Consider the following 27,405-nt stretch of genomic DNA (forward strand, 5'->3'; position numbering starts at 1 on the left):
ACTGTGACTGACTGCTTCTGTGACTGTGACTGTGACTGACTGCTTCTGTGACTGTGACTGACTGCTTCTGTGACTGTGACTGTGAATGCTTCTGTGACTGTGACTGACTGCTTCTGTGACTGTGACTGCTTCTGTGACTGCTTCTGTGACTGTGACTGACTGCTTCTGTGACTGTGACTGCTTCTGTGACTGCTTCTGTGACTGTGACTGACTGCTACTGTGACTGTGACTGCTTCTGTGACTGTGACTGACTGCTTCTGTGACTGTGACTGTGACTGCTTCTGTGACTGTGACTGACTGCTTCTGTGACTGTGACTGCTTCTGTGACTGCTTCTGTGACTGTGACTGACTGCTTCTGTGACTGTGACTGTGACTGCTTCTGTGACTGTGACTGACTGCTTCTGTGACTGCTTCTGTGACTGCTTCTGTGACTGTGACTGCTTCTGTGACTGTGACTGACTGCTTCTGTGACTGTGACTGACTGCTACTGTGACTGTGACTATGACTGCTTCTGTGACTGTGACTGACTGCTTCTGTGACTGCTTCTGTGACTGTGACTGCTTCTGTGACTGTGACTGACTGCTTCTGTGACTGACTGCTACTGTGACTGTGACTGCTTCTGTGACTGACTGCTACTGTGACTGTGACTGCTTCTGTGACTTGACTGACTGCTACTGTGACTGTGACTGTGACTGACTGCTTCTGTGACTGTGACTGACTGCTACTGTGACTGTGACTGTGACTGCTTCTGTGACTGTGACTGACTGCTTCCGTGACTGCTTCTGTGACTGCTTCTGTGACTGCTTCTGTGACTGTGACTGCTTCTGTGACTGCTTCTGTGACTGCTTCTGTGACTGCTTCTGTGACTGCTTCTGTGACTGCTTCTGTGACTGCTTCTGTGACTGTGACTGTTTCGGTGACTGCTTCTGTGACTGTGCGCTGGTACGACTCAATAATTCATACATTTCTATCAGTTCTGTGACTGTGTGCTGGTACGACTCAATAATTCATACATTTCTATCAGTTCTGTGACTGTGTGCTGGCACGACTCAATAATTCATACATTTATATCAGTCCTGTGACTGTGTGCTGGTACGACTCAATAATTCATACATTTCTATCAGTTCTGTGTGCTGGTACGACTCAATAATTCATACATTTCTATCAGTTCTTTGTGCTGGTACGACTCAATAATTCATACATTTCTATCAGTTCTGTGTGTTGGTACGACTCAATAATTCATACATTTCTATCAGTTCTGTGACTGTGTGTTGGTAGGACTCAATAATTCATACATTTCTATCAGTTCTGTGTGTTGGTACGACTCAATAATTCATCCATTTCTATTTGGTAGACTAAAGACAAGTAGGACAATAAGAAGAGGGATAAACACTTTAATACATGTTTTACTTGTTAATTAAGACCAAATAACCATCCAAAGTACAGTATTGTATGACAGTGTTGTATAATAGACTACTAAATGGAAGAGTCAAATGCATTTTAGGCTATTGCTGGCTTCACTCATTCAATTAGAAACACGGTTTAGAATAATATTTCACTGGCGTCTCTCTCTCTCTCATATTCATGCTCGCTCTGCCCTGATCGCACTGCTGTAAACTCGTCTATGAGAAACGCGTAGTCTATTCGAGTCGGGCTGCCTGGCTACCTCGCATCGTTAAAACCTTGGTTTAGAGGACAGGATAAGATATAGCGGCTACTAAAACAGCAACACAAATATGGTCGGGATGAGAGATGTGGTTTGCCTCCTGCTGCCAGCCGTCGTGCTGTTCGGCACATCGATGCAGGTGGAAGTGAAAGGTGGGAAAGAGGGAGAAAAAGCAGGGAATTTCATGGAAGATAAGCAATGGCTATCAACCATTTCTCAGTACAGCCGGAAGATCAAACACTGGAATCGCTTCAGAGACGTGAGTTGGCTATTTTAAATGAATACTATTTTGTTTGGAATGAAATTGAAAATATTGCGCTTGTAGGCTAATGAGGTGAGGTTGAACGAATAGACTAGGCCACCGGGTGTGTTGTAACCTGCTGGTAACCCTAGGCAGTAACGGAGGTGATATGTTTATAACCAGACAGGTAATGTAGCTAATTGCGCGGCACAGTTGACCCGCTCTCGAATGCGCCTCACTGATAGGCAACAATAACATGCAACTGCAACATGAATACAACGCGAATTCACCTCATGACTACAATTCTAAAGGTTATAACAATACAGTTACTATAACAACGCTTCATTATATATATATTAGTTCGTCATAAGGTGTAGGCTATACCTAACATTGAGTTCGTCTAAACCTCTGCGCCGGTTAATTGTATTTATTTTACCTTTATTGAACTAGGCAAGTCAGTTAAGAACATATTCTTATTTACAATGACAGCCTAGGAACAGTGGGTTTAACTGCCTGTTCAGGGGCAGAACGACAGATTTGTACCTTGTCAGCTCGGGGATTCGATCTAACAACCTTTCGGTTACTGGTCCCCCCTCCCCAGGCTACCCCGCCCCCCCCAGGCTACCCCGCCCTGTGTATAAGACAAGCTTTGGTTAGGCTCTAGAAGCATGTTAGGTTTGTTATTCCAGACTTAATTGATTTCTAACATAATGTCATGTCGATATAAACCGAGTTGGTGCTACAGTAGTATAGAGCCCCACTTCATTTTTTCCCTAAATAATGTCTACTCCTTCATTTCTGCGCTAGTCTAAATCAATACACAGTTATTCAATGCACAGCCCTACACAATAACGTATTAGTTGCGTAGAAAATGCCCACGGACACATTTGGACAGATATTCTCGTAATAGGCTTATTCTGAAGGACAATGATACACTAGTCTATAGTTAACACAACACCGACGTCTATTGCACCGTTGATAGATGGGAGGTTGTTGATCCCGACACACGTCATACAGTGGGGTTGCAATACAAAGTGCTTGATATAATGCCCAGTGTCATAGTTGATCTGGCTCGTCCTTTGTAAAGTGGAAAACGATTTACTGTGTGTGTGTGTGTGTGTGTGTGTGTGTGTGTGTGTGTTCCCTATATCTTGCACTACTTTCAACCAGTTGTTCATGGGTAACTTTGATATTAAATCCAGACGTGGGTAACTTTGATTGATAATAAAACCAGGGCATTGGGTAGAGAATGTATTTGCTGGTCAATATTTATGTCTCTGGTTGCCCGCTGCTTATAAAATCTGCCTCTATAGTCGGAGACTGTTGAAGAAACACAAGAGGCAACACACAGAGAAAACAAGCCCATGACTCGCCCTGTGGACTCGCTGTCCGGCCCATGACTCACCCTGTGGACTCGCTGTCCGGGCCATGACTCACCCTGTGGACTCGCTGTCCGGGCCATGACTCACCCTGTGGACTCGCTGTCCGGGCCATGACTCACCCTGTGGACTTGCTGTCCGGGCCATGACTCACCCTGTGGACTCGCTGTCCAGCCCATGACTCGCCCTGTGGACTCGCTGTCCAGCCCATGACTCACCCTGTGGACTCGCTGTCCAGCCCATGACTCGCCCTGTGGACTCGCTGTCCGGCCCATGACTCACCCTGTGGACTCGCTGTCCGGGCCATGACTCACCCTGTGGACTCGCTGTCCGGGCCATGACTCACCCTGTGGACTCGCTGTCCGGGCCATGACTCACCCTGTGGACTCGCTGTCCGGGCCATGACTCACCCTGTGGACTCGCTGTCCAGCCCATGACTCGCCCTGTGGACTCGCTGTCCAGCCCATGACTCACCCTGTGGACTCGCTGTCCGGGCCATGACTCACCCTGTGGACTCGCTGTCCAGCCCATGACTCACCCTGTGGACTCGCTGTCCGGGCCATGACTCACCCTGTGGACTCGCTGTCCGGCCCATGACTCACCCTGTGGACTCGCTGTCCGGCCCATGACTCACCCTGTGGACTCGCTGTCCGGGCCATGACTCACCCTGTGGACTCGCTGTCCGGCCCATGACTCACCCTGTGGACTCGCTGTCCGGCCCATGACTCACCCTGTGGACTCGCTGTCCGGGCCATGACTCACCCTGTGGACTCGCTGTCCAGCCCATGACTCGCCCTGTGGACTCGCTGTCCAGCCCATGACTCACCCTGTGGACTCGCTGTCCAGCCCATGACTCGCCCTGTGGACTCGCTGTCCGGCCCATGACTCACCCTGTGGACTCGCTGTCCGGGCCATGACTCACCCTGTGGACTCGCTGTCCGGGCCATGACTCACCCTGTGGACTCGCTGTCCGGGCCATGACTCACCCTGTGGACTCGCTGTCCGGGCCATGACTCACCCTGTGGACTCGCTGTCCAGCCCATGACTCGCCCTGTGGACTCGCTGTCCAGCCCATGACTCACCCTGTGGACTCGCTGTCCGGGCCATGACTCACCCTGTGGACTCGCTGTCCAGCCCATGACTCACCCTGTGGACTCGCTGTCCAGCCCATGACTCACCCTGTGGACTCGCTGTCCGGGCCATGACTCACCCTGTGGACTCGCTGTCCAGCCCATGACTCACCCTGTGGACTCGCTGTCCGGGCCATGACTCACCCTGTGGACTCGCTGTCCGGCCCATGACTCACCCTGTGGACTCGCTGTCCGGCCCATGACTCACCCTGTGGACTCGCTGTCCGGGCCATGACTCACCCTGTGGACTCGCTGTCCGGACCATGACTCACCCTGTGGACTCGCTGTCCGGCCCATGACTCACCCTGTGGACTCGCTGTCCAGCCCATGACTCACCCTGTGGACTCGCTGTCCGGCCCATGACTCACCCTGTGGACTCGCTGTCCGGGCCATGACTCACCCTGTGGACTCGCTGTCCGGGCCATGACTCACCCTGTGGACTCGCTGTCCGGTTGGTTATAAGCTGTAAGTTCTGCTTGATTTATTTATTGTTTTGTTTATGTATTTGTTTATTTAGTTCTTTATTTATTTATTGTTTTGTTTATTTATTTGTTTATTTATTGTTTTATTTATTTGTTTATTTATTATTTTATGTATGTATTTATTTTTTTGTTTAGTTTGTTTGTTTGTTTGTTTGTTTGTTTATTTATTTTAGAGAGACTCGATTCATTCTCTCCTGTCACGCTCCCAAACACAGCCAATCACATGCCAGGAAAAAGGGGATCCACTTGTGTGGCACAATGACACCAGACCAGACAGTGGGCAAAATACTGTGTGTGTCAGTCTGTCTCTGTGTGTGTGTGTGTCAGTCTGTCTCTCTCGCTGTGTGTGTGTCAGTCTGTCTCTGTGTGTGTGTGTGTCAGTCTGTCTCTCTGTGTGTGTGTCAGTCTGTCTCTCTGTGTGTGTGTCAGTCAGTCTCTCTCTGTGTGTGTCAGTCTGTCTCTCTCTGTGTGTGTGTCAGTCTGTCTCTCTCCGTGTGTGTCAGTCTGTCTCTCTCTGTGTGTGTCAGTCTGTCTCTCGCTGTGTGTGTGTCAGTCTGTCTCTCTAGCTGTGTGTGTGTCAGTCTGTCTCTCTCGCTGTGTGTGTCAGTCTGTCTCTCTCGCTGTGTGTGTGTCAGTCTGTCTCTCTCTGTGTGTGTGTCAGTCTGTCTCTGTGTGTGTGTGTGTCAGTCTGTCTCTCTCGCTGTGTGTGTGTCAGTCTGTATCTGTGTGTGTGTGTGTCAGTCTGTCTCTCTCGCTGTGTGTGTGTCAGTCTGTCTCTGTGTGTGTGTGTGTCAGTCTGTCTCTCTAGCTGTGTGTGTGTCAGTCTGTCTCTCTCGCTGTGTGTGTCAGTCTGTCTCTCTCGCTGTGTGTGTGTCAGTCTGTATCTCTCTGTGTGTGTGTCAGTCTGTCTCTGTGTGTGTGTGTGTCAGTCTGTCTCTCTCGCTGTGTGTGTGTCAGTCTGTATCTGTGTGTGTGTGTGTCAGTCTGTCTCTCTCGCTGTGTGTGTGTCAGTCTGTCTCTGTGTGTGTGTCAGTCTGTCTCTCTCGCTGTGTGTGTTTCAGTCTGTCTCTCTGTGTGTGTGTCAGTCTGTCTCTCTGTGTGTGTGTCAGTCAGTCTCTCTCTGTGTGTGTCAGTCTGTCTCTCTCGCTGTGTGTGTGTCAGTCTGTCTCTCTGTGTGTGTGTCAGTCAGTCTCTCTCTGTGTGTGTCAGTCTGTCTCTCTCTGTGTGTGTCAGTCTGTCTCTCTCTGTGTGTGTCAGTCTGTCTCTCTCTGTGTGTGTGTCAGTCTGTCTCTCTCGCTGTGTGTGTGTGTCAGTCTGTCTCTCTCTGTGTGTGTGTGTGTGTCAGTCTGTCTCTCTATGTGTGTGTGTCAGTCTGTCTCTCTCTGTGTGTGTGTGTGTGTGTCAGTCTGTCTCTCTCTGTGTGTGTGTGTGCGTCACTGTTTGTACGGTGGAGACTGAGCTGAGGACTCCCCCTCAGTGCCAAGGACAGGAACACAACACATGGCTTCATCTCAATGCCAGGGAAGGATACTTAGGGAGTGTCCCAAATGGAACTGTATTCCCTATATACTTCCCTATCCAGGGCCTTCAGAAATTATTCACACCCCTTGACTTATTTACAGCCTGAATTCAAAATGAATTACATTGTTGTTGTTCTCCCTCACCCACCTACTGTATGTACACACAATATCCCATAATGACAGTGAAAACACGTTTTTAGATAAATAAATACAAATGAAGTACATAAATATCTCATCAATCAATCAAATGTATTTATAAAGCCCTCTTTACATCAGCCGATGTCACAAAGTGCCGTACAGAAACCCAGACTAAAACCCCAAACAGCAAGCAATGCAGATGTAGAAGCACAGTGGCTCGGAAGAACTCTCTAGAAAGGCCAGAACCTAGGAAGAAACCTAGAGAGGAACCAGGCTATCATTTACATAATTATTCACACCCTAGAATCAAAACTTTACTGAAGCCCCTTTGGCAGCGATTACAGCTGTGAGTCTTTCTGGGTGAGTCTCTAAGAGCTTTCCACACCTGGATTGTGCAACATTTGCCCATTATACTTCTAGAAATTCTTCAAGCTCTGTCAAATTGGTTGTTGATCATTGCTAGACAACCGTTTTCAGGTCTTGCCATATATTTCCAAGTATATTTAAGTAAACACTGTAACTCGAACACTGAGGAACATTCACTGTCTTCTTGGTAAGCAACTCCAGTGTAGATTTGACATTGTGTTTAATTTGTTGTCCTGATGAAAGGTGAATTTGTCTCCCAGTGTCTGGTGGAAAGCAGATTAAACCAGGTTTTCCTCTAGGATTTTGCCAGTGCTTAGCTCCATTCAGTGTATTCTTTTATCCTGAAAAACACCCCAGTTCTTAACGATTACAAGGATACCCATAACATGATGCAGGCACCATTATGCTTGAAAATATGGAGAGTGGAACTAAGTTATGTGTCGTATTGGGTTTTTCCACCAAAAAGAACACTTTGTATTCAGGACAAAAAATGTATTGCTTTGCCACATGTGTTGCAGTATTACTTTAGTGCCTTGTTGCAAACAGGATGCATGTTTTGGAATATTTTTATTCTGTACAGGCATCCTTCATTTTACTCTGTCATTTAGTGTGTATTGTGGATTAACTACAATGTTGTTTATCCATCCTCAGTTTTCTCTTATCACAGCCATTAAACTCTGTAACAGTTTTAAAGACACCATTTACCTCATGGTGAAATCCCTGAGGGGTTTCCTTCCTCTCCGGCAACTGAGTTAGGAAGGACGCCAGTATCCTTGTAGTGACTGGGTGTATTGATACACCATCCAAAGTGTAAATAATAACCATCATGCTCAAAGGGATATTAAATGTCTGCTTTTATTAATTGTTTTACCCATCTACCAATAGGTGGCCTTCTTTGCCTTGTGTGTAGGTCAGTGATGGAAAAATCTCAATGGAATCCATTTTAAATTCAGGCTGTGACACAACAAGATGTGTGAAAAGTCAAAGGGCTGTGAATCCTTTCTGACGGCTCTGGTAAAAAGGGAATAGGGTGCCATTGGAATAGGGTGCCATTTGGAATAGGGTGCCATTAGAATAGGGTGCCATTGGAATAGGGTGCCATTGGAACAGGGTGCCATTGGAACAGGGTGCCATTGGAATAGGGTGCCATTGGAATAGGGTGCCATTTGGAACAGGGTGCCATTGGAATAGGGTGCCATTGGAATAGGGTGCCATTGGAATAGGGTGCCATTGGAATAGGGTGCCATTGAAATAGGGTGCCATTTGGGATAGGGTGCCATTGGAATAGGGTGCCATTGGAATAGGGTGCCATTGGAATAGGGTGCCATTGGAATAGGGTGCCATTGGGAATAGGGTGCTATTGGAATAGGGTGCCATTTGGAATAGGGTGCCATTTGGAATAGGGTGCCATTGGAATAGGGTGCCATTGGAATAGGGTGCCATTGGAATAGGGTGCCATTGGATGCAGCCTTGGTCTCAGTGGAAGGATACTTAGAATCCGTGGTTCTACAGCAGGGTCTTTAAACACAGCTGTTTCAAATAACCAACTCGTCATCAATCTTTGATTATTTGAACAAAAAAACAAAACATGTGAAACGGCTAGCTTAGTTAGCGGTGGTGCTACTGTAACGGATGTGTAGCGGCTAGCTTAGTTAGCGGTGGTGCTACTGTAACGGATGTGAAACGGCTAGCTTAGTTAGCGGTGGTGCTACTGTAACGGATGTGTAGCGGCTAGCTTAGTTAGCGGTGGTGTGCGCTAAATAGCGTTTCAATCAGTGATGTCACTTGCTCTGAGACAGTGAAGTAGTGGTTCCCCTTGCTCTGCAAGGGCCACGGCTTTTGTGGAGCGATGGGTAACGATGCTTCGTGGGTGACTGTTGTTGATGTGTGCAGAGGGTCCCTGTTTGTGAACCCCTGATCTACAGCATAGCAGCATTGTGATGGCAGGGCGAGAACAATTTTATCCAAAGCCGAGTTTCCAAAGCTTTCATACATTTTCTAATGATTGGTGCCTGCATGAATTGAATTCATTCTCCTGGTGTTGCAAGCACCAAAGCCACCGTGCTCTACCAACTGAGCCACAGAGGACTGCACTGAGATGCATCATCTAACTAAGAGATAATGAGCAGATTATCTCTGAACCGAAGTGAAAACATTGACGCCAACAGATGCTTGCATGGAAGATACAGAATCTGTCTGTCGGTCGGTCGGTGTGTGTCTGCCGGTCGGTCGATCTGTAGTTCTGTGTCTGTCTGTCAATCTCTCTGTCTGTGTGTGTGTGTCTGTCTGTGTGTTTGTCTGTCAATCACTCTGTCTGTCTGTGTCTATCTCTGTCTGTGTGTCTGTCTGTGTATCTGCATTTCTGTGTCTGTCTGTCAATCTCTGTCTGTCTGTGTATCTGTATTTCTGTCTGTCTGTCTGTCTGTCTGTCTGTCTGTCTGTCTGTCTGTCTGTCTGTCTGTCTGTCTGTCTGTCTGTGTATCTGTCTGTCTGTGTGTGTCTGTGTGTGTCTGTGTGTCTATGTGTCTCCTACACAGCAGGGTCTACTAAGGACTCATTATGAGTGCTGATGACATTACAAGTCAACTTGTCATTACACTGTGACTCTGTGGGGATTTGGAATGTCAACCTTTTCAGTCGCTACCACAGCAGCTCTCATATTGAAAAATACATCACTTAAAGTAATTCTCTGTAGTCAGAATGTGCACACAGACACCATCATCTCCTCAAGTGCTGCGGCAAGAGACCGAATGCAGTGTGTGAGGATGGATGGCAACTGGATAGAGAGTTGAGCTTCCTTTTCCTATAGCACATCATTAATTTATATCCTAGACAGTCTGGAAGCTAGTCAACATCCTCTTTTAGGATCCAGGCTGTATCACATCCGGCTGTGATTGGGAGTCCCATAGGGCGGCGCACAATTGGCCCAGCGTCGTCCGGGTTTGCCTGGTGTAGGCCGTCATTGTAACCTTTCGGGGCGGCAGGTAGCCTAGTGGTTAGAGCGTTGGGGCAGTAACCTGAAAGGTTGCTAGATCGAATCCCCGAGCTGACAAGGTTAAAATCGGTTGTTCTGCCCCTGAACAGGCCGTTAACCCACTGTTCCTAGGCTGTCATTATGAATAAGAATTAGTTCTTAACTGACTTGCCTAGTTCAATAAAGGTTATTGTAAATAGTAAAAACACACGAGAGCTTGAAGAATTGTGTCTTTCTGCTTCCTACATTCTTCTTGCTTCACTACAAGACATGCAAATTGTATTACAAACATGCTAACAAGACATGCAAATTGTATTACAAACATGCTAACAAGACCAATATTAAGAACCAGTCAGAACACTATCAAAATATGTGATGTTCCTTTTATCCATTCGTAAAATACAAATTTTCTTTAAAAATAAGTTTAGTTGGAGGTATGAGGGCGTCGCTTTCTCGGGCTTTAGCTTAGATCCCATCTTGTGCTCAGTTAGAAGCCAACCAGGGCCTGTATTCATAAAGTGATCTTTAGACTAGATCCCATCTTGTGCTCAGTTAGAAGCCAACCAGGGCCCGTATTCATAAAGTGATCTTTAGGTTAGATCCCATCTTGTGCTCAGTTAGAAGCCAACCAGGGCCTGTATTCATAAAGTGATCTTTAGGTTAGATCCCATCTTGTGCTCAGTTAGAAGCCAACCAGGGCCCGTATTCATAAAGTGATCTTTAGACTAGATCCCATCTTGTGCTCAGTTAGAAGCCAACCAGGGCCCTTATTTATAAAGTGATCTTTAGGTTAGATCCCATCTTGTGCTCAGTTAGAAGCCAACCAGGGCCCGTATTCATAAAGTGATCTTTAGACTAGATCCCATCTTGTGCTCAGTTAGAAGCCAACCAGGGCCCGTATTCATAAAGTGATCTTTAGGTTAGATCCCATCTTGTGCTCAGTTAGAAGCCAACCAGGGCCTGTATTCATAAAGTGATCTTTAGGTTAGATCCCATCTTGTGCTCAGTTAGAAGCCAACCAGGGCCCGTATTCATAAAGTGATCTTTAGACTAGATCCCATCTTGTGCTCAGTTAGAAGCCAACCAGGGCCCTTATTCATAAAGTGATCTTTAGGTTAGATCCCATCTTGTGCTCAGTTAGAAGCCAACCAGGGCCCGTATTCATAAAGTGATCTTTAGACTAGATCCCATCTTGTGCTCAGTTAGAAGCCAACCAGGGCCCTTATTCATAAAGTGATCTTTAGGTTAGATCCCATCTTGTGCTCAGTTAGAAGCCAACCAGGGCCCGTATTCATAAAGTGATCTTTAGACTAGATCCCATCTTGTGCTCAGTTAGAAGCCAACCAGGGCCCGTATTCATAAAGTGATCTTTAGACTAGATCCCATCTTGTGCTCAGTTAGAAGCCAACCAGGGCCCGTATTCATAAAGTGATCTTTAGACTAGATCCCATCTTGTGCTCAGTTAGAAGCCAGCCAGGGCCCGTATTCATAAAGTGATCTTAGTACTGATCTAGGACCAGGTCCGTCCCCTCCATTTAATCATATTCATTACGATCTAAAAGGCCAAACTGATCCTAGATCAGCACTCCTACTCTAAGATGCTTTATGAATATGGGGTCCAGAACTGGTCACTGAGGACAGGACCCGGCGGATTGAGGGACAATGCTCTGCTGTTCACGACCAATAGACCCTCTCACCCCTCCTTTCTCCCCCCCCCCCCCCCCCCCTCTCTTCCTCTCAGCATTGGCATAGAAGGGGCTCATTAAAGAGCAGAGCAGTTCTCCCCAGAGCGAGCTGCACAGCCACACACGCACAGAGAGCTGCTGAAGATAGCACCTGTTATACAGAGACAGATACATTTTAATGAGGGGAAATGACTACATCCTTCCCCTTTAAATGGCCCCTCTGTCTAACAGTTCTCTTTGGTTTGTATTACTAGTGCAGAACCAAATGGTGTGCAAGGAAAGGATGGGTTATGGATAGAATAGGTTATGGATATAATGGGTTATGGTAGAATGGGTTATGGGTAGAATGGGTTATGGGTAGAGTGGGTTATGGGTAGAATGGGGTATGGTAGAATGGGTTATGGGTAGAGTGGGTTATGGGTAGAATGGGTTATGGGTAGAGTGGGTTATGGGTAGAATGGGTTATGGTAGAATGGGTTATGGATAGAATGGGTTATGGATAGAATGGGTTATGGGTAGAATGGGTTATGGGTAGAATGGGTTATGGGTAGATTGGAGAATGGGGTATGGTAGAATGGGTTATGGATATAATGGGTTATGGTAGAATGGGTTATGGGTAGAGTGGGTTATGGGTAGATTGGAGAATGGGTTATGGTAGAATGGGTTATGGATAGAATGGGTTATGGATAGAATGGGTTATGGGTAGAATGGGGTATGGTAGAATGGGTTATGGTTAGATTTGAGAATGGGTTATGGATAGAATGGGCTATGGTAGAATGGGTTATGGGTAGAATGGGTTATGGATAGAATGGGTTATGGGTAGAATGGGTTATGGATAGAATGGGTTATGGATAGAATGGGTTATGGATAGAATGGGTTATGGATAGAATGGGTTATGGATAGAATGGGTTATGGTTAGATTTGAGAATGGGTTATGGATAGAATGGGCTATGGTAGAATGGGTTATGGGTAGAATGGGTTATGGATAGAATGGGTTATGGGTAGAATGGGTTATGGATAGAATGGGTTATGGATAGAATGGGTCATGGATCGAATGGGTTATGGGTAGAATGGGTTATGGGTAGAATGGGTTATGGATAGAATGGGTTATGGGTAGAATGGGTTATGGGTAGAATGGGTTATGGATAGAATGGGGTATGGTAGAATGGGTTATGGTAGAATGGGTTATGGGTAGAATGAGTTATGGATAGAATGGGTTATGGATAGAATGGGTTATGGATAGAATGGGTTATGTTTAGAATGGGTTATGGATTGAATGGGTTATGAATAGAATGGGTTATGGATCGAATGGGTTATGGATCGAATGGGTTATGGATAGAATGGGTTATGGATAGAATGGGTTATGGGTAGAATGGGTTATGGGTAGATTGGAGAATGGAGAATGGGTTATGGATAGAATGGATTATGGGTAGAATGGGTTATGGATAGAATGGGTTATGGATAGAATGGGTTATGGGTAGAATGGGTTATGGATAGAATGGGTTATGGGTAGAATGGGTTATGGGTAGAATGGGTTATGGTAGAATGGGTTATGGTAGAATGGGTTATGGATATAATGGGTTATGGTAGAATGGGTTATGGATAGAATGGGTTATGGGTAGAATGGGTTATGGATAGAATGGGTTATGGTAGAATGGGTTATGGTAGAATGGGTTATGGGTAGAATGGGTTATGGGTTATGGGTAGAATGGGTTATGGTAGAATGGGTTATGGTAGAATGGGTTATGGTAGAATGGGTTATGGATAGAATGGGTTATGGTAGAATGGGTTATGGTAGAATGGGTTATTGGTAGAATGGGTTATTGGTAGAATGGGTTATGGATAGAATGGGTTATGGGTAGAATGGGTTATGGGTAGAATGGGTTATGGGTAGAATGGGTTATGGGTAGAATGGGTTATGGGTAGAATGGGTTATGGTAGAATGGGTTATGGGTAGAATGGGTTATGGGTAGAATGGGTTATGGATAGAATGGGTTATGGATAGAATGGGTTATGGGTAGAATGGGTTTTGGGTAGAATGGGTTATGGGTAGAATGGGTTATGGTAGAATGGGTTATGGGTAGAATGGGTTATGGGTAGAATGGGTTATGGGTAGAATGGGTTATGGGTAGAATGGGTTATGGATAGAATGGGCTATGGTAGAATGGGTTATGGATAGAATGGGTTATGGTAGAATGGGTTATGGATAGAATGGGTTATGGGTAGAATGGGTTATGGATAGAATGGGTTATGGTAGTATGGGTTATGGGTAAATTGGCACCTGCAGTGGCATCATTTAGTTATGTAACTGTTAGATTTAGAGGAGAGAGTGGGGGGGGGGGGGGGTAGAGAGAGAGGGGAGAGAGAGAGAGGGAAAGAGAGGTGAGAGAGAGGGAGAGTAATGAGAGGGGGGAGTAATGGGAGAGAGAGAGGGGGGAGGGGGAAAGAGAGGTGAAAGAGCTAGAGAGAGAGAGGGAGAGTAATGGGAAAGAGAGGGGGAAAGAGAGGAGAGGGAGGGGGAAGAGAGGGAGAGTAACAGGAGAGAGAGAGAGAGAGGGGGGAGAGAAAGAGAGGGGGGAAAGAGAGGTGAGTGGGAGGGAGAGAGAGCTGGAGAGAGGGAGAGAGAGGGGGGGAAGATAGGTGAGAGAGCTGGAGAGAGAGGGGGGAGAGAGGGGGAGGGAGAGACCACAACAAATAAGTTAGTCCCAGGGTCCGGTTATGATTCACTAGCTAAGTCCCAGGGTGCGGTTATGATTCACTAGCTAAGTCCCATGGTCCGGTTATGATTCACTAGATAAGTCCCAGGGTCTGGTTATGATTCACTAGCTAAGTCCCAGGGTCCGGTTATGATTCACTATCTAAGTCCCAGAGTCTGGTTATGATTCACTAGCTAAGTCTCAGGGTCTGGTTATGATTCACTAGCTAAGTCCCATGGTCCGGTTATGATTCACTAGATAAGTCCCAGGGTCTGGTTATGATTCACTAGCTAAGTCCCAGGGTCCGGTTATGATTCACTATCTAAGTCCCAGAGTCTGGTTATGATTCACTAGCTAAGTCTCAGGGTCTGGTTATGCTTCACTAGCTAAGTCCCATGGTCCGGTTATGATTCACTAGATAAGTCCCAGGGTCTGGTTATGATTCACTAGCTAAGTCCCAGGGTCCGGTTATGATTCACTAGCTAAGTCCCAGGGTCTGGTTATGATTCACTATCTGAGTCCCAGGGTCCGGTTAGGATTCACTATCTAAGTCCCAGGGTCTGGTTATGATTCACTAGCTAAGTCCCAGGGTCTGGTTATGATTCACTAGCTAAGTCCCATGGTCCGGTTATGATTCACTAGCTAAGTCCCAGGGTCTGGTTATGATTCACTAGCTAAGTCCCAGGGTCCTGTTATGATTCACTAGCTAAGTCCCAGGGTCTGGTTATGATTCACTATCTGAGTCCCAGGGTCCGGTTAGGATTCACTATCTAAGTCCCAGGGTCTGGTTATGATTCACTAGCTAAGTCCCAGGGTCTGGTTATGATTCACTAGCTAAGTCCCATGGTCCGGTTATGATTCACTAGCTAAGTCCCAGGGTCTGGTTATGATTCACTATCTAAGTCCCAGGGTCTGGTTATGATTCACTATCTAAGTCCCAGGGTCTGGTTATGATTCACTAGCTAAGTCCCATGGTCCGGTTATGATTCACTAGATAAGTCCCAGGGTCTGGTTATGATTCACTAGCTAAGTCCCAGGGTCCGGTTATGATTCACTATCTAAGTCCCAGAGTCTGGTTATGATTCACTAGCTAAGTCTCAGGGTCTGGTTATGATTCACTAGCTAAGTCCCATGGTCCGGTTATGATTCACTAGATAAGTCCCAGGGTCTGGTTATGATTCACTAGCTAAGTCCCAGGGTCCGGTTATGATTCACTAGCTAAGTCCCAGGGTCCGGTTATGATTCACTAGCTAAGTCCCAGGGTACGGTTATGATTCACTAGCTAAGTCCCAGGGTCTGGTTACGATTCACTAGCTAAGTCCCAGGGTACGGTTATGATTCACTAGCTAAGTCCCATGGTCTGGTTATGATTCACTAGCTAAGTCCCAGGGTCTGGTTATGATTCACTAGCTAAGTCCCAGGGTCTGGTTATGATTCACTAGCTAAGTCCCAGGGTCTGGTTATGATTCACTAGCTAAGTCCCAGGGTCTGGTTATGATTCACTATCTAAGTCCCAGGGTCCGGTTATGATTCACTATCTAAGTCCCATGGTCTGGTTATGATTCACTAGCTAAGTCCCAGGGTCTGGTTATGATTCACTAGCTAAGTCCCAGGGCCTGGTTATGATTCACTAGCTAAGTCCCAGGGTCCGGTTATGATTCACTAGCTAAGTCCCAGGGTCTGGTTATGATTCACTATCTGAGTCCCAGGGTCTGGTTAGGATTCACTATCTAAGTCCCAGGGTCTGGTTATGATTCACTAGCTAAGTCCCAGGGCCTGGTTATGATTCACTAGCTAAGTCCCAGGGCCTGGTTATGATTCACTAGCTAAGTCCCAGGTTGCGGTTATGAAACCAACCATCTGTAGCGTTCAGACAAGTCTACACTAATGAGATCTATCTGGCAAAGCTGCTGGCTGTTCTGTTGTGCCTCATGGTGCTGTTCTTGCTGCTGTCTGTTCTGTTGTGCCTCATGGTGTTGTTCTGGCTGCTGTCTGTTCTGTTGTGCTGCATGGTGTTGTTCTTGCTGCTGTCTGTTCTGTTGTGCTGCGTGGTGTTGTTCTTGCTGCTGTCTGTTCTGTTGTGCTGGGTGGTGTTGTTTTGGCTGCTGTCTGTTCTGTTGTGCTGCATGGTGTTGTTCTGGCTGCTGTCTGTTCTGTTGTGCTGCATGGTGTTGTTCTTGCTGCTGTCTGTTCTGTTGTGCCTCATGGTGTTGTTCTTGCTGCTGTCTGTTCTGTTGTGCTGCATGGTGTTGTTCTTGCTGCTTCAGAGTACAGACACCAGATAGGGAGAACTATGCATCCATGGGCTTTGTTATAAACCAGTAGAAACCCTTAGTAAAGGTAGAGGTGATGGTGATGAGTGGTGCTGGTATACTTTACATGAGAGGGAGAGAGAGAGGGAGAGAGAGAGGGAGAGGGAGGGAGGGAGGGAGAGAGAGAGAGAGAGAGAGAGTGAGAGAGACAGAGGGGGGGGGGATATTTAACCCTCAAAACTGGAAGGACACCTTATTATACCTGTAGACATGCTCCTCAGCCCACCTTATTATAACTATAGACATGCTCCTCAGCCCACCTTATTATAACTATAGACATGCTCCTCAGCCCACCTTATTATACCTATAGACATGCTCCTCAGCCCACCTTATTATAACTATAGACATGCTCCTCAGCCCACCTTATTATAACTATAGACATGCTCCTCAGCCCACCTTATTATAACTATAGACATGCTCCTCAGTCCACCTTATTAGAACTATAGACATGCTCCTCAGCCCACCTTATTATACCTGTAGACATGCTCCTCAACCCACCTTATTATACCTATAGACATGCTCCTCAGCCCACCTTATTATACCTGTAGACATGCTCCTCAGCCCACCTTATTATACCTATAGACATGCTCCTCAGCCCACCTTATTATACCTATAGACATGCTCCTCAGCCCACCTTATTATACCTGTAGACATGCTCCTCAGCCTACCTTATTATACCTGTAGACATGCTCCTCAGCCCACCTTATTATACCTATAGACATGCTCCTCAGCCCACCTTATTATACCTATAGACATGCTCCTCAGCCCACCTTATTATACCTGTAGACATGCTCCTCAGCCCACCTTATTATACCTATAGACATGCTCCTCAGTCCACCTTATTATACCTATAGACATGCTCCTCAGCCCACCTTATTATACCTATAGACATGCTCCTCAGCCCACCTTATTATACCTGTAGACATGCTCCTCAGCCCACCTTATTATACCTATAGACATGCTCCTCAGCCCACCTTATTATACCTATAGACATGCTCCTCAGCCCACCTTATTCTACCTGAAGACATGCTCCTCAGCCCACCTTATTATACCTATAGACATGCTCCTCAGCCCACCTTATTATACCTGTAGACATGCTCCTCAGCCCACCTTATTATAACTATAGACATGCTCCTCAGCCCACCTTATTATAACTATAGACATGCTCCTCAGCCCACCTTATTATACCTATAGACATGCTCCTCAGCCCACCTTATTATACCTGTAGACATGCTCCTCAGCCCACCTTATTATACCTGTAGACATGCTCCTCAGCCCACCTTATTATACCTATAGACATGCTCCTCAGCCCACCTTATTATACCTGTAGACATGCTCCTCAGCCTAGAGGTTTATTATTTTACAAATGTTCCAACTATTTATATGTTGAGTAGAGGAGGCTGTGTGAATGGTTAATAGTTGTGATATATACTGTACCTCAATATGTTTAGTAGAGGAGGCTGTGTGAATGGTTAATAGTTGTGATATATACTGTACCTCAATATGTTTAGTAGAGGAGGCTGTGTGAATGGTTAATAGTTGTGATATATACTGTACCTCAATATGTTTAGTAGAGGAGGCTGTGTGAGAGGCTCCTGTATGGGGATTATGTGGACTGACTGACTGCCTGCCTAACTGCCTGCCTGCCTGCCCGCCTGCCTGACTGACTGACTGAATGGCTAACTGACTAACTGACTGACTGCCTGCCTGCCTGACTAACTGACTGACTGATTGACTAACTAACTGACTGACTGACTGCCTGACTAACTGACTGACTGACTGACTCCCTGACTAACTGACTGACTGGCTGCCTGACTGATTGACTGACTGATTGACTGACTGCCTGCCTGCCTGCCTGCCTGACTGACTAACTGACTAACTGACTGACTGGCTGCCTGCCTGCCTGCCTGCCTGACTGACTGACTGACTGACTGACTGACTAACTGACTAACTGACTGACTGACTCCCTGACTAACTGACTGACTGACTGACTGACTAACTGACCAACTGACTAACTGACTGACTGACTAACTGGCTGCCTGCCTGCCTGCCTGACTCCCTGACTAACTGACTGACTGACTGCCTGACTGCCTGCCTACCTGACTAACTGACTGACTGACTGCCTGCCTGCCTGCCTACCTGCCTGCCTGACTCCCTGACTAACTGACTGACTGACTGCCTGCCTGCCTGACTAACTGACTAACTGACTGACTGACTGACTGACTAACTGACTAACTGACCAACTGACTAACTGACTGACTGACTAACTGGCTGCCTGCCTGCCTGCCTGCCTGCCTGCCTGCCTGCCTGCCTGCCTGCCTGACTCCCTGACTAACTGACTGACTGACTGCCTGCCTGCCTGACTAACTGACTAACTGACTGACTGACTGACTGCCTGCCTGCCTGACTAACTGACTAACTGACTGACTGACTGACTGCCTGCCTGCCTGACTAACTGACTAACTGACTGACTAACTGCCTGCCTGCCTGCCTGCCTGCCTGCCTGCCTGCCTGCCTGCCTGCCTGGATGAATTCAGCAGAATATATTTTTGGAGACTGGGCTATTTTGTTGCGAGTGGAGTCTTAAATGTCCAGCTGAATAATTAGTCTTTCCAAGGTCTCCATTCAGCCCCATCTCTAATGCATTATTTATCATGACATCTGCCTGGAAGTTGGCTCTTCTCTGCTGCCCTGTTGAAGCTCTCCTGTCTTTCAGGAGACATGATAATAGACCATGATGCATCTCTCCTGTCTTTCAGGAGACATGATAATAGACCATGATGCCCTATATAGTACCCTATTCCCTATATAGTACCCTATTCCCTATATAACACCCTATTCCTTATAAATAGCACCCTATTCCCTATATAGTACCTATTCCCTTTATAGCACCCTATTCCCTATATAGTACCCTATTCCCTATATAACACCCTATTCCTTATAAATAGCACCCTATTCCCTATATAGCACACTATTCCTTATATATAGCACCCTATTCCCTATATAGTACCCTATTCCCTATATAGCACCCTATTCCCTATATAGCACCCTATTCCCTATATAGCACACTATTCCTTATATATAGTACCCTATTCCCTATATAGTACCCTATTCCCTATATAGTACCCTATTCCTTATATATAGCACCCTATTCCCTATATAGTACCCTATTCCTTATATATAGCACCCTATTCCATATATAGTACCCTATTCCCTATGGGCCCTGGTCAAAAGTAGTGCACCATCTAGTGAATATACTATTTGGGACATAGACTATGTGTTGAGTGGTGGGACGCCCAGGACAGGACTGAATCAATACTGCTCTTCTCTAATGAACAAAGTGACCTGGAAATGCACTGATTATGACTTTTTAATGGGAATTGATGGACTTAGTACAGGATATAGATTCACTAAAGATCTTCCTCTCTCAGAGACCAAGAGCATTACACTAGCAGGACAAGGGGAAATTAGACTGGACTGTTCTTCTCTGGAAAATAGAACAATATGTTGTTACTAGTGGAATGTACAGTGTTACTACACGGTTAGAAGATCCATTTCACTCTTATTTTATTAAACAAAGAAACGTTGACTTTGAGTCAGGTGATTATCAGGCTACATCTTATGGATTGACCCTTATATCTGTCTAATTATCTTCTGTCTATCTAATTATCTTCTGTCTATCTAATTATCTTCTGTCTATCTAATTATCTTCTGTCTATCTAATTATCTGTCTATGTAATTATCTTCTGTCTATGTAATTATCTGTCTATGTAATTATCTTCTGTCCATGTAATTATCTATGTATGTAATTATCTTCTGTCTATGTAATTATCTTCTGTCTATGTAATTATCTTCTGTCTATGTAATTATCTGTCTATGTAATTATCTGTCTATGTAATTATCTTCTGTCTATGTAATTATCATCTGTCTATGTAAATATATTCTGTCTATGTAATTATCTTCTGTCTATGTAATTATCTTCTGTCTATCTAATTATCTTCTGTCTATCTAATTATCTTCTGTCTATGTATTATCTGTCTGTAATTATCTTCTGTCTATGTAATTATCTTCTGTCTATGTAATTATCTGTCTATGTAATTATCTTCTGTCCATGTAATTATCTTCTGTCTATGTAATTATCTGTCTATGTAATTATCTGTCTATGTAATTATCTTCTGTCTATGTAATTATCTTCTGTCTATGTAATTATCTGTCTATGTAATTATCTTCTGTCTATGTAATTATCTGTCTATGTAATTATCTTCTGTCTATGTAATTATCTTCTGTCTATGTAATTATCTGTCTATCTAATTATCTTCTGTCTATGTAATTATCTGTCTATGTAAATATATTCTGTCTATGTAATTATCTTCTGTCTATGTAATTATCTTCTGTCTATGTAATTATCATCTGTCTATGTAAATATCTTCTGTCTATGTAATTATCTTCTGTCTATGTAATTATCTTCTGTCTATGTAATTATCTGTCTATGTAATTATCTTCTGTCTATGTAATTATCTTCTGTCTATGTAATTATCTGTCTATGTAATTATCTGTCTATGTAATTATCTTCTGTCCATGTAATTATCTGTCTATGTAATTATCTTCTGTCTATGTAATTATCTTCTGTCTATGTAATTATCTGTCTATCTAATTATCTGTCTATGTAATTATCTGTCTATGTAAGTATCTTCTGTCTATGTAATTATCTTCTGTCGATGTAATTATCTGTCTATCTAATTATCTGTCTATGTAATTATCTTCTGTCTATCTAATTATCTGTCTATCTAATTATCTGTCTATGTAATTATCTGTCTATGTAATTATCTGTCTATCTAATTATCTGTCTATGTAATTATCTGTCTATGTAATTATCTTCTGTCTATGTAATTATCTGTCTGTGTAATTATCTGTCTCTGTAATTATCTGTCTATGTAATTATCTATCTATGTAATTATCTGTCTATGTAATTATCTTCTGTCTATGTAATTATCTGTCTGTGTAATTATCTGTCTATGTTATTATCTTCTGTCTATGTAATTATCTGTCTGTGTAATTATCTGTCTCTGTAATTATCTGTCTATGTAATTATCTATCTATGTAATTATCTGTCTATGTAATTATCTGTCTGTGTAATTATCTGTCTATGTAATTATCTGTCTGTGTAATTATCTGTCTATGTACAGGAGAAAACGCATCACACTGAGTGACAGTCTATTGTTCGCCTGCCGTTCGTTCTCCGTTCGTTCGGCGCGGTGTGTTTTAGGACCTCCCACAGGTGATGTCATTGACTGCTGACGTTGTCACACGTTTCATCATGTAGAATAGTTTTTTTAACTCGGTTTGCAAATGACGTCCGTCACTCTGTTCAGAGATGCTGAGTCCTATCAGCCGTCAAACGCTACGGCGTGTCCGTGCCTTACCTGTCTATCTGTAATGACCTCTGTTGCTACCCGACACAGACACAGGGCTAAAATCCCACAATGTCACGAGACCAGGGGTGAATGTGTAAACAGCTGCTGTACACCTGGTACAGTGACATCTTAACATCGACAAGCTAAGGGACACTCTGTTGTTCTCACACACACACACACACACACACACACACACACACACACACACACACACACACACACACACACAGTACCGTTGGAGGATAACTGAGTTAGTCAAAGTGATGATTCTATCCTGTTGTAACAGCCTTTATATCCAGCCACAGACTCAGGAGGGTTTGCATGGTTGGGTGTGTCTGTCAGTGTTGGTGTGTGTCTGCGTGTGTGTTAGTGTACCTGTGTGTGTGTGTTTCTGTACCTATGTCTGTATGTGTGTGTGTGTGGGTGTTTAGCTGAAACAACTGAAACAGCTAAAAGACTAAATGCCATTTGACAGTGTGTGTCCTCAGGACTCCATTGTATCATCGTAGTGAATTATTTATGGCTCAGCTGCTCTGAACACCTGGCCATGGTTAATGTAGGTCGCACCCTTCCCTTATAGACTCATGTGTCTGCATCCCAAATGGCTCCCTATTCCCTATGTAGTGTCCTACGTTTGACCAGGACCCATACGGCTGTCTGCACTACATAGGGCCAACAGAAACCCACTACTCCAGTACTCCCAACAGCATATGTTTTTGTTGTAGCTCTGGATAAAAGACCACCTAATTCAACTTGTCAATGAATAGTTGAAAAGTTCAATCAGGTTTGCTTGTCCAGGCCCGGAGGGGGGGTGTATTGGGGATGGGAGTACTGGGGAACCGGATTTGGGAAACACTGACATGAGGAATAGGGTGTTATTTGGGACACGGGGTCGACGGTACCAGTCAAACGTTTGGACACACCTACTCATTCAAGGGTTTATTCTTTACATCAAAACTATTAAATAACATGTGTGTGGCTACTTCGAATAATCTAAAATATATTGATTTGTTTAAATGCTTTTTTTGGTTACTACATGATTCCATAGGTGCTATTTCATAGTTTTGATGTCTTCACTATTATTCCACAATGTAGAAAATAGTAGAAATAAAGAATAAACCCTTGAATGAGGAGGTGTGTCCAAACTTGTTACTGGCACTGTACTGTATGTATGTAACAATGGGGTCGACATGCCTGGCTTTGTTCCACCGTTAGTTCTAGTTAACATGATATGTTATATGGCTTCGAAGGCAGCAGTTTATGGATGACACTGGGGGTTCTGCTGGCCTTCAGGACACTGAGGGGTTCTGCTGGCCTTCAGGACACTGAGGGGTTCTGCTGGCCTTTAGGACACTGGGGGGTTTCTGCTGGCCTTTAGGACACTGAGGGGTTCTGCTGGCCTTTAGGACACTGGTGGGGGCCGTTCTGCTGGCCTTTAGGACACTGGGGGGATTCTGCTGGCCTTTAGGACACTGAGGGGTTCTGCTGGTCTTTAGGACAGTGAGGGGTTCTGCTGGCCTTTAGGACACGGGGGGGGGGGGGGGGGGGTTCTGCCGGCCTTTAGGACACTGGGGGGGTTTCTGCTGGCCTTTAGGACAGTGGGAGGTTTCTGCTGGCCTGTAGGACACTGTGAGTGTCTGCTGGCCTTTAGGACACTGGGGGGTTTCTGCTGGACTTTAGGACACTGTGAGTTTCTGCTGGCCTTTAGGACAGACATGTATTCTATGTGGAAACAGCAGCTGTAAAGGGACAGATGGGAACTTGCAGAAGTAACTCTCTTGCCCAGAGAAATGTGAAATGGTAACACCCCCCCCCCCCCCCCCCTCCGCTCCTTGTTTTGACCCTGTTCTAATGTCACTACAAGGTTTGACAATCATTCTTATCATGTACTAGTATCCAGACTACTCTTAGTACCCTCTCAATACCCTGGCACCTGGATCCCTACTGTGAGTTATGGAGGGGTGTGTGTGCTTGTTGGTATACGTGTGTGTGTGTTCAGACTCTGCCTGGCCTCAGTATTTACTGTTGGTCAACAGTAGTGCACTATATAGGGAATACAGTGCCATTTGAGACGCTTAACGAGATGACAAGGACATGATGTGTTGACCCTGCGTGTCCAACAGCTGTGTTTATAGTGTGTATGTGTGTGTGTGTGTTTTGTGTGTGCGTGTGTGTTCGTAGGACAAACTTGTTAATTTGCAGATTGGGCAGTGTAATGTATCTGCAGTACGCAGTCATATTGAACTGACCTTAATCAAGCAGATCGTACAGCAGCAACGGGCCAGCCAGCTAAATCACATGTAGCTTTTCTCCTCGGCTGAACGAGCAGCAGCACAGTCCCAATGAGGCCTGATGTAGCGTTACACAGAGGCAGTGTCCCAAACGGCACCCTATTCCCTATGGGGGCCCTGGTCAAAAGTAGTGCACTACGTAGGGAATAGGGTGCCGTTTGGGAAGGGCCCCAGAGTGTGGTCTGTTGTATTGTTTTGATATCCACCAGCTACTGTGGAAGATTGACATTATCCAGTGGTGTAAAGTACTTAAGTCGTTTTTTAGGGTTTCTGTACTTTACTATTTATATTTTTGACTACTTTTACTTCACTACATTCCTAAAGAAAATTCTGTACTTTCTACTCTATACATTTTCCCCTGACACCCAAAAGTACTCGTTACATTTTGAATGCTTAGCAGGACAGGAAAATGGTCCAATTCCCGAACTTAAAGAGAACTGGTTGTCCCTACTACCTCTGATCTGGAGGACTCACTAAACAGAGAACATCCCTGGTCGTCCCTACTGCCTCTGATCTGGAGGACTCACTAAACAGAGAACATCCCTGGTCATCCCTACTGCCTCTGATCTGGTGGACTCACTAAACAGAGAACATCCCTGGTCATCCCTACAGCCTCAGATCTGGAGGACTCACTAAACAGAGAACCTCCCTGGTCATCCCTACTGCCTCTGATCTGGAGGACTCACTAAACAGAGAACATCCCTGGTCGTCCCTACTGCCTCTGATCTGGAGGACTCACTAAACAGAGAACATCCCTGGTCGTCCCTACTGAATCTGATCTGGAGGACTCACTAAACAGAGAACATCCCTGGTCATCCCTACTGCCTCTGATCTGGAGGACTCACTAAACAGAGAACATCCCTGGTCATCCCTACTGCCTCTGATCTGGAGGACTCACTAAACAGAGAACATCCCTGGTCATCCCTACTGCCTCTGATCTGGTGGACTCACTAAACAGAGAACATCCCTGGTCATCCCTACTGCCTCTGATCTGGTGGACTCACTAAACAGAGAACATCCCTGGTCATCCCTACAGCCTCAGATCTGGAGGACTCACTAAACAGAGAACCTCCCTGGTCATCCCTACTGCCTCTGATCTGGAGGACTCACTAAACAGAGAACATCCCTGGTCGTCCCTACTGCCTCTGATCTGGAGGACTCACTAAACAGAGAACATCCCTGGTCGTCCCTACAGCCTCTGATCTGGAGGACTCACTAAACAGAGAACATCCCTGGTCATCCCTACTACCTCTGATCTGGAGGACTCACTAAACAGAGAACATCCCTGGTCATCCCTACTGCCTCTGATCTGGTGGACTCACTAAACAGAGAACATCCCTGGTCATCCCGACTGCCTCTGATCTGGAGGACTCACTAAACAGAGAACATCCCTGGTCATCCCTACTGCCTCTGATCTGGAGGACTCACTAAACACATGCTTTGTTTTTAAATGATGTTAGAGCGTGGCCCCTGGCTATCCGTAAATGTAAATAACAAGAATATCGTGCCGTCTGGTTTGCTTAATATAAGGAATTTGAATGGATTTATACATTTACTTTTGAAACTTAAGTATATTTAAAACTAAATATTTTTAGACTTTTATTCAAGTAGTGTTTTACTGGGTGACTTTCACTTTTACTTGAGTCATTTTCTATTAAGGTATCTTTACTTTTACTACAGTAGGACAATGGGGTACTTTTTCCACTTATCAGGGACCAGCACATTTGTTCTCATTCCCCACACAGACAGACAGACAGACAGACAGATAATTAGCCAGGGAGTGTATTTACCTTGGCATCCCTGTGATTTAGTGTCCTGTAAGGAACCCTGTGACCACACACACACACACACACACACACACACACACACACACACACACACTCTGTGATGGTTATCATCATCGTTTGCTCTCAGCCATTCCATGATAATTAATAACAGTTTATAAATGGAGATGAATCTGTCTCCATATGACCTAGCCAGTAAGCCTAATTCATATTGACCCCAAATGTTCATTAAAATGAGAAAACACCCTCAAATGTGATCAGAATGAGAAAACAGACTCCCGGGTGGTGCTGTGGTCTAAGGCACTGCATCGCATTGCCAGCTGTGCCACCAGAGATCCTAGTTTGAGTCCAGGCTCTGTCGCAGCCAGTGTCGTCCGGGTTAGTGAAGGGTTTGACCGGCAGGGAGGTTCTTGTCCCATCGTGTTTTAGTGACCCCTGTGGCGGGCATGGTGCTATGCACGCTGACACGGTCGCCAGGTGTACAAGTGGTTCCTTCAACACATTGGTGCGGCTGGCTTCCCGGGTTACGTGGGCATTGTGTCAAGAAGCAGTGCGGCTGGCTTCCCGGGTTACGTGGGCATTGTGTCAAGAAGCAGTGCGGCTGGCTTCCCGGGTTACGTGGGCATTGTGTCAAGAAGCAGTGCGGCTTGGCTGGGTTGTGTTTCGGGAAGACGCACGGCTCTCAACCTTCTCCTCTCCCGAGTCCGTACGGGAGTTGCAACGATGGGACAAGACTGTAACTACCAATTGGAAACCACGAAAAAGGGTAATTTAAGCCAAACATTCTACAAATCAGTAGATCTGTTTTCAATCCCAGCTGAATTCATTTTGGGGATTTAGATGACATTATAAATCAGATGAAGAGACTATGACTATATCTGTAATGCCTTCAACAGGTCAGTAGGGCTCTGGTTCTAAAGTAGTGCACTTTAGAGGGAATATGGTGTTGTTGGGATGCAGACCATGTTGTGGTCATTCATTTGAAATGTCACACAGAAGATCACTGTGGCATCACCCATCATGACTTAGAACTGAAGAAAAACACAGAATAAGCACTTCAGAGCCATTTCTTTCACTGGTAATAAACTTGTCACCATCCCTACAGTGAATTGTGCTGGTGGAAGCATCATGCTGTGGGGGTGTTTTTCAGCGGCAGGGACTGAGAGACTAGTCAGGATCGAGGCAAAGATGAACGGAGCAAAGTACAGAGAGATACTCGATGAAAACCTGCTCAAGAGTGCTCAGGACCTCAGACTGGGGCGATGATTCGCCTTCCAACAGGACAACGACCCTAAGCACACAGCCAAGACAACGTGGGAGTGGCTTC

General features: G+C 45.3%; 1 protein-coding gene across 1 annotated transcript in view; it reads left to right on the forward strand.

Annotated features, from left to right (window-relative positions):
* Positions 1–1,279: 1,279 nt before the first annotated feature.
* Positions 1,280–27,405, forward strand: part of LOC110515875 (testican-2) — a 113,353-nt gene continuing 87,227 nt past the window's right edge. The window contains exon 1 of the mRNA XM_090228774.1: positions 1,280–1,925. Coding sequence (XP_090084900.1) covers positions 1,737–1,925 — 189 coding nt within the window. The 5' untranslated portion in view covers positions 1,280–1,736. The remainder of the gene's footprint in view (positions 1,926–27,405) is intronic.

The sequence above is a fragment of the Oncorhynchus mykiss genome, unplaced genomic scaffold, assembly GCF_057628025.1.
Source record: "Oncorhynchus mykiss isolate SJ-2025 unplaced genomic scaffold, ASM5762802v1 scaffold101, whole genome shotgun sequence".
Classification (NCBI taxonomy): Eukaryota; Metazoa; Chordata; class Actinopteri; order Salmoniformes; family Salmonidae; genus Oncorhynchus; species Oncorhynchus mykiss.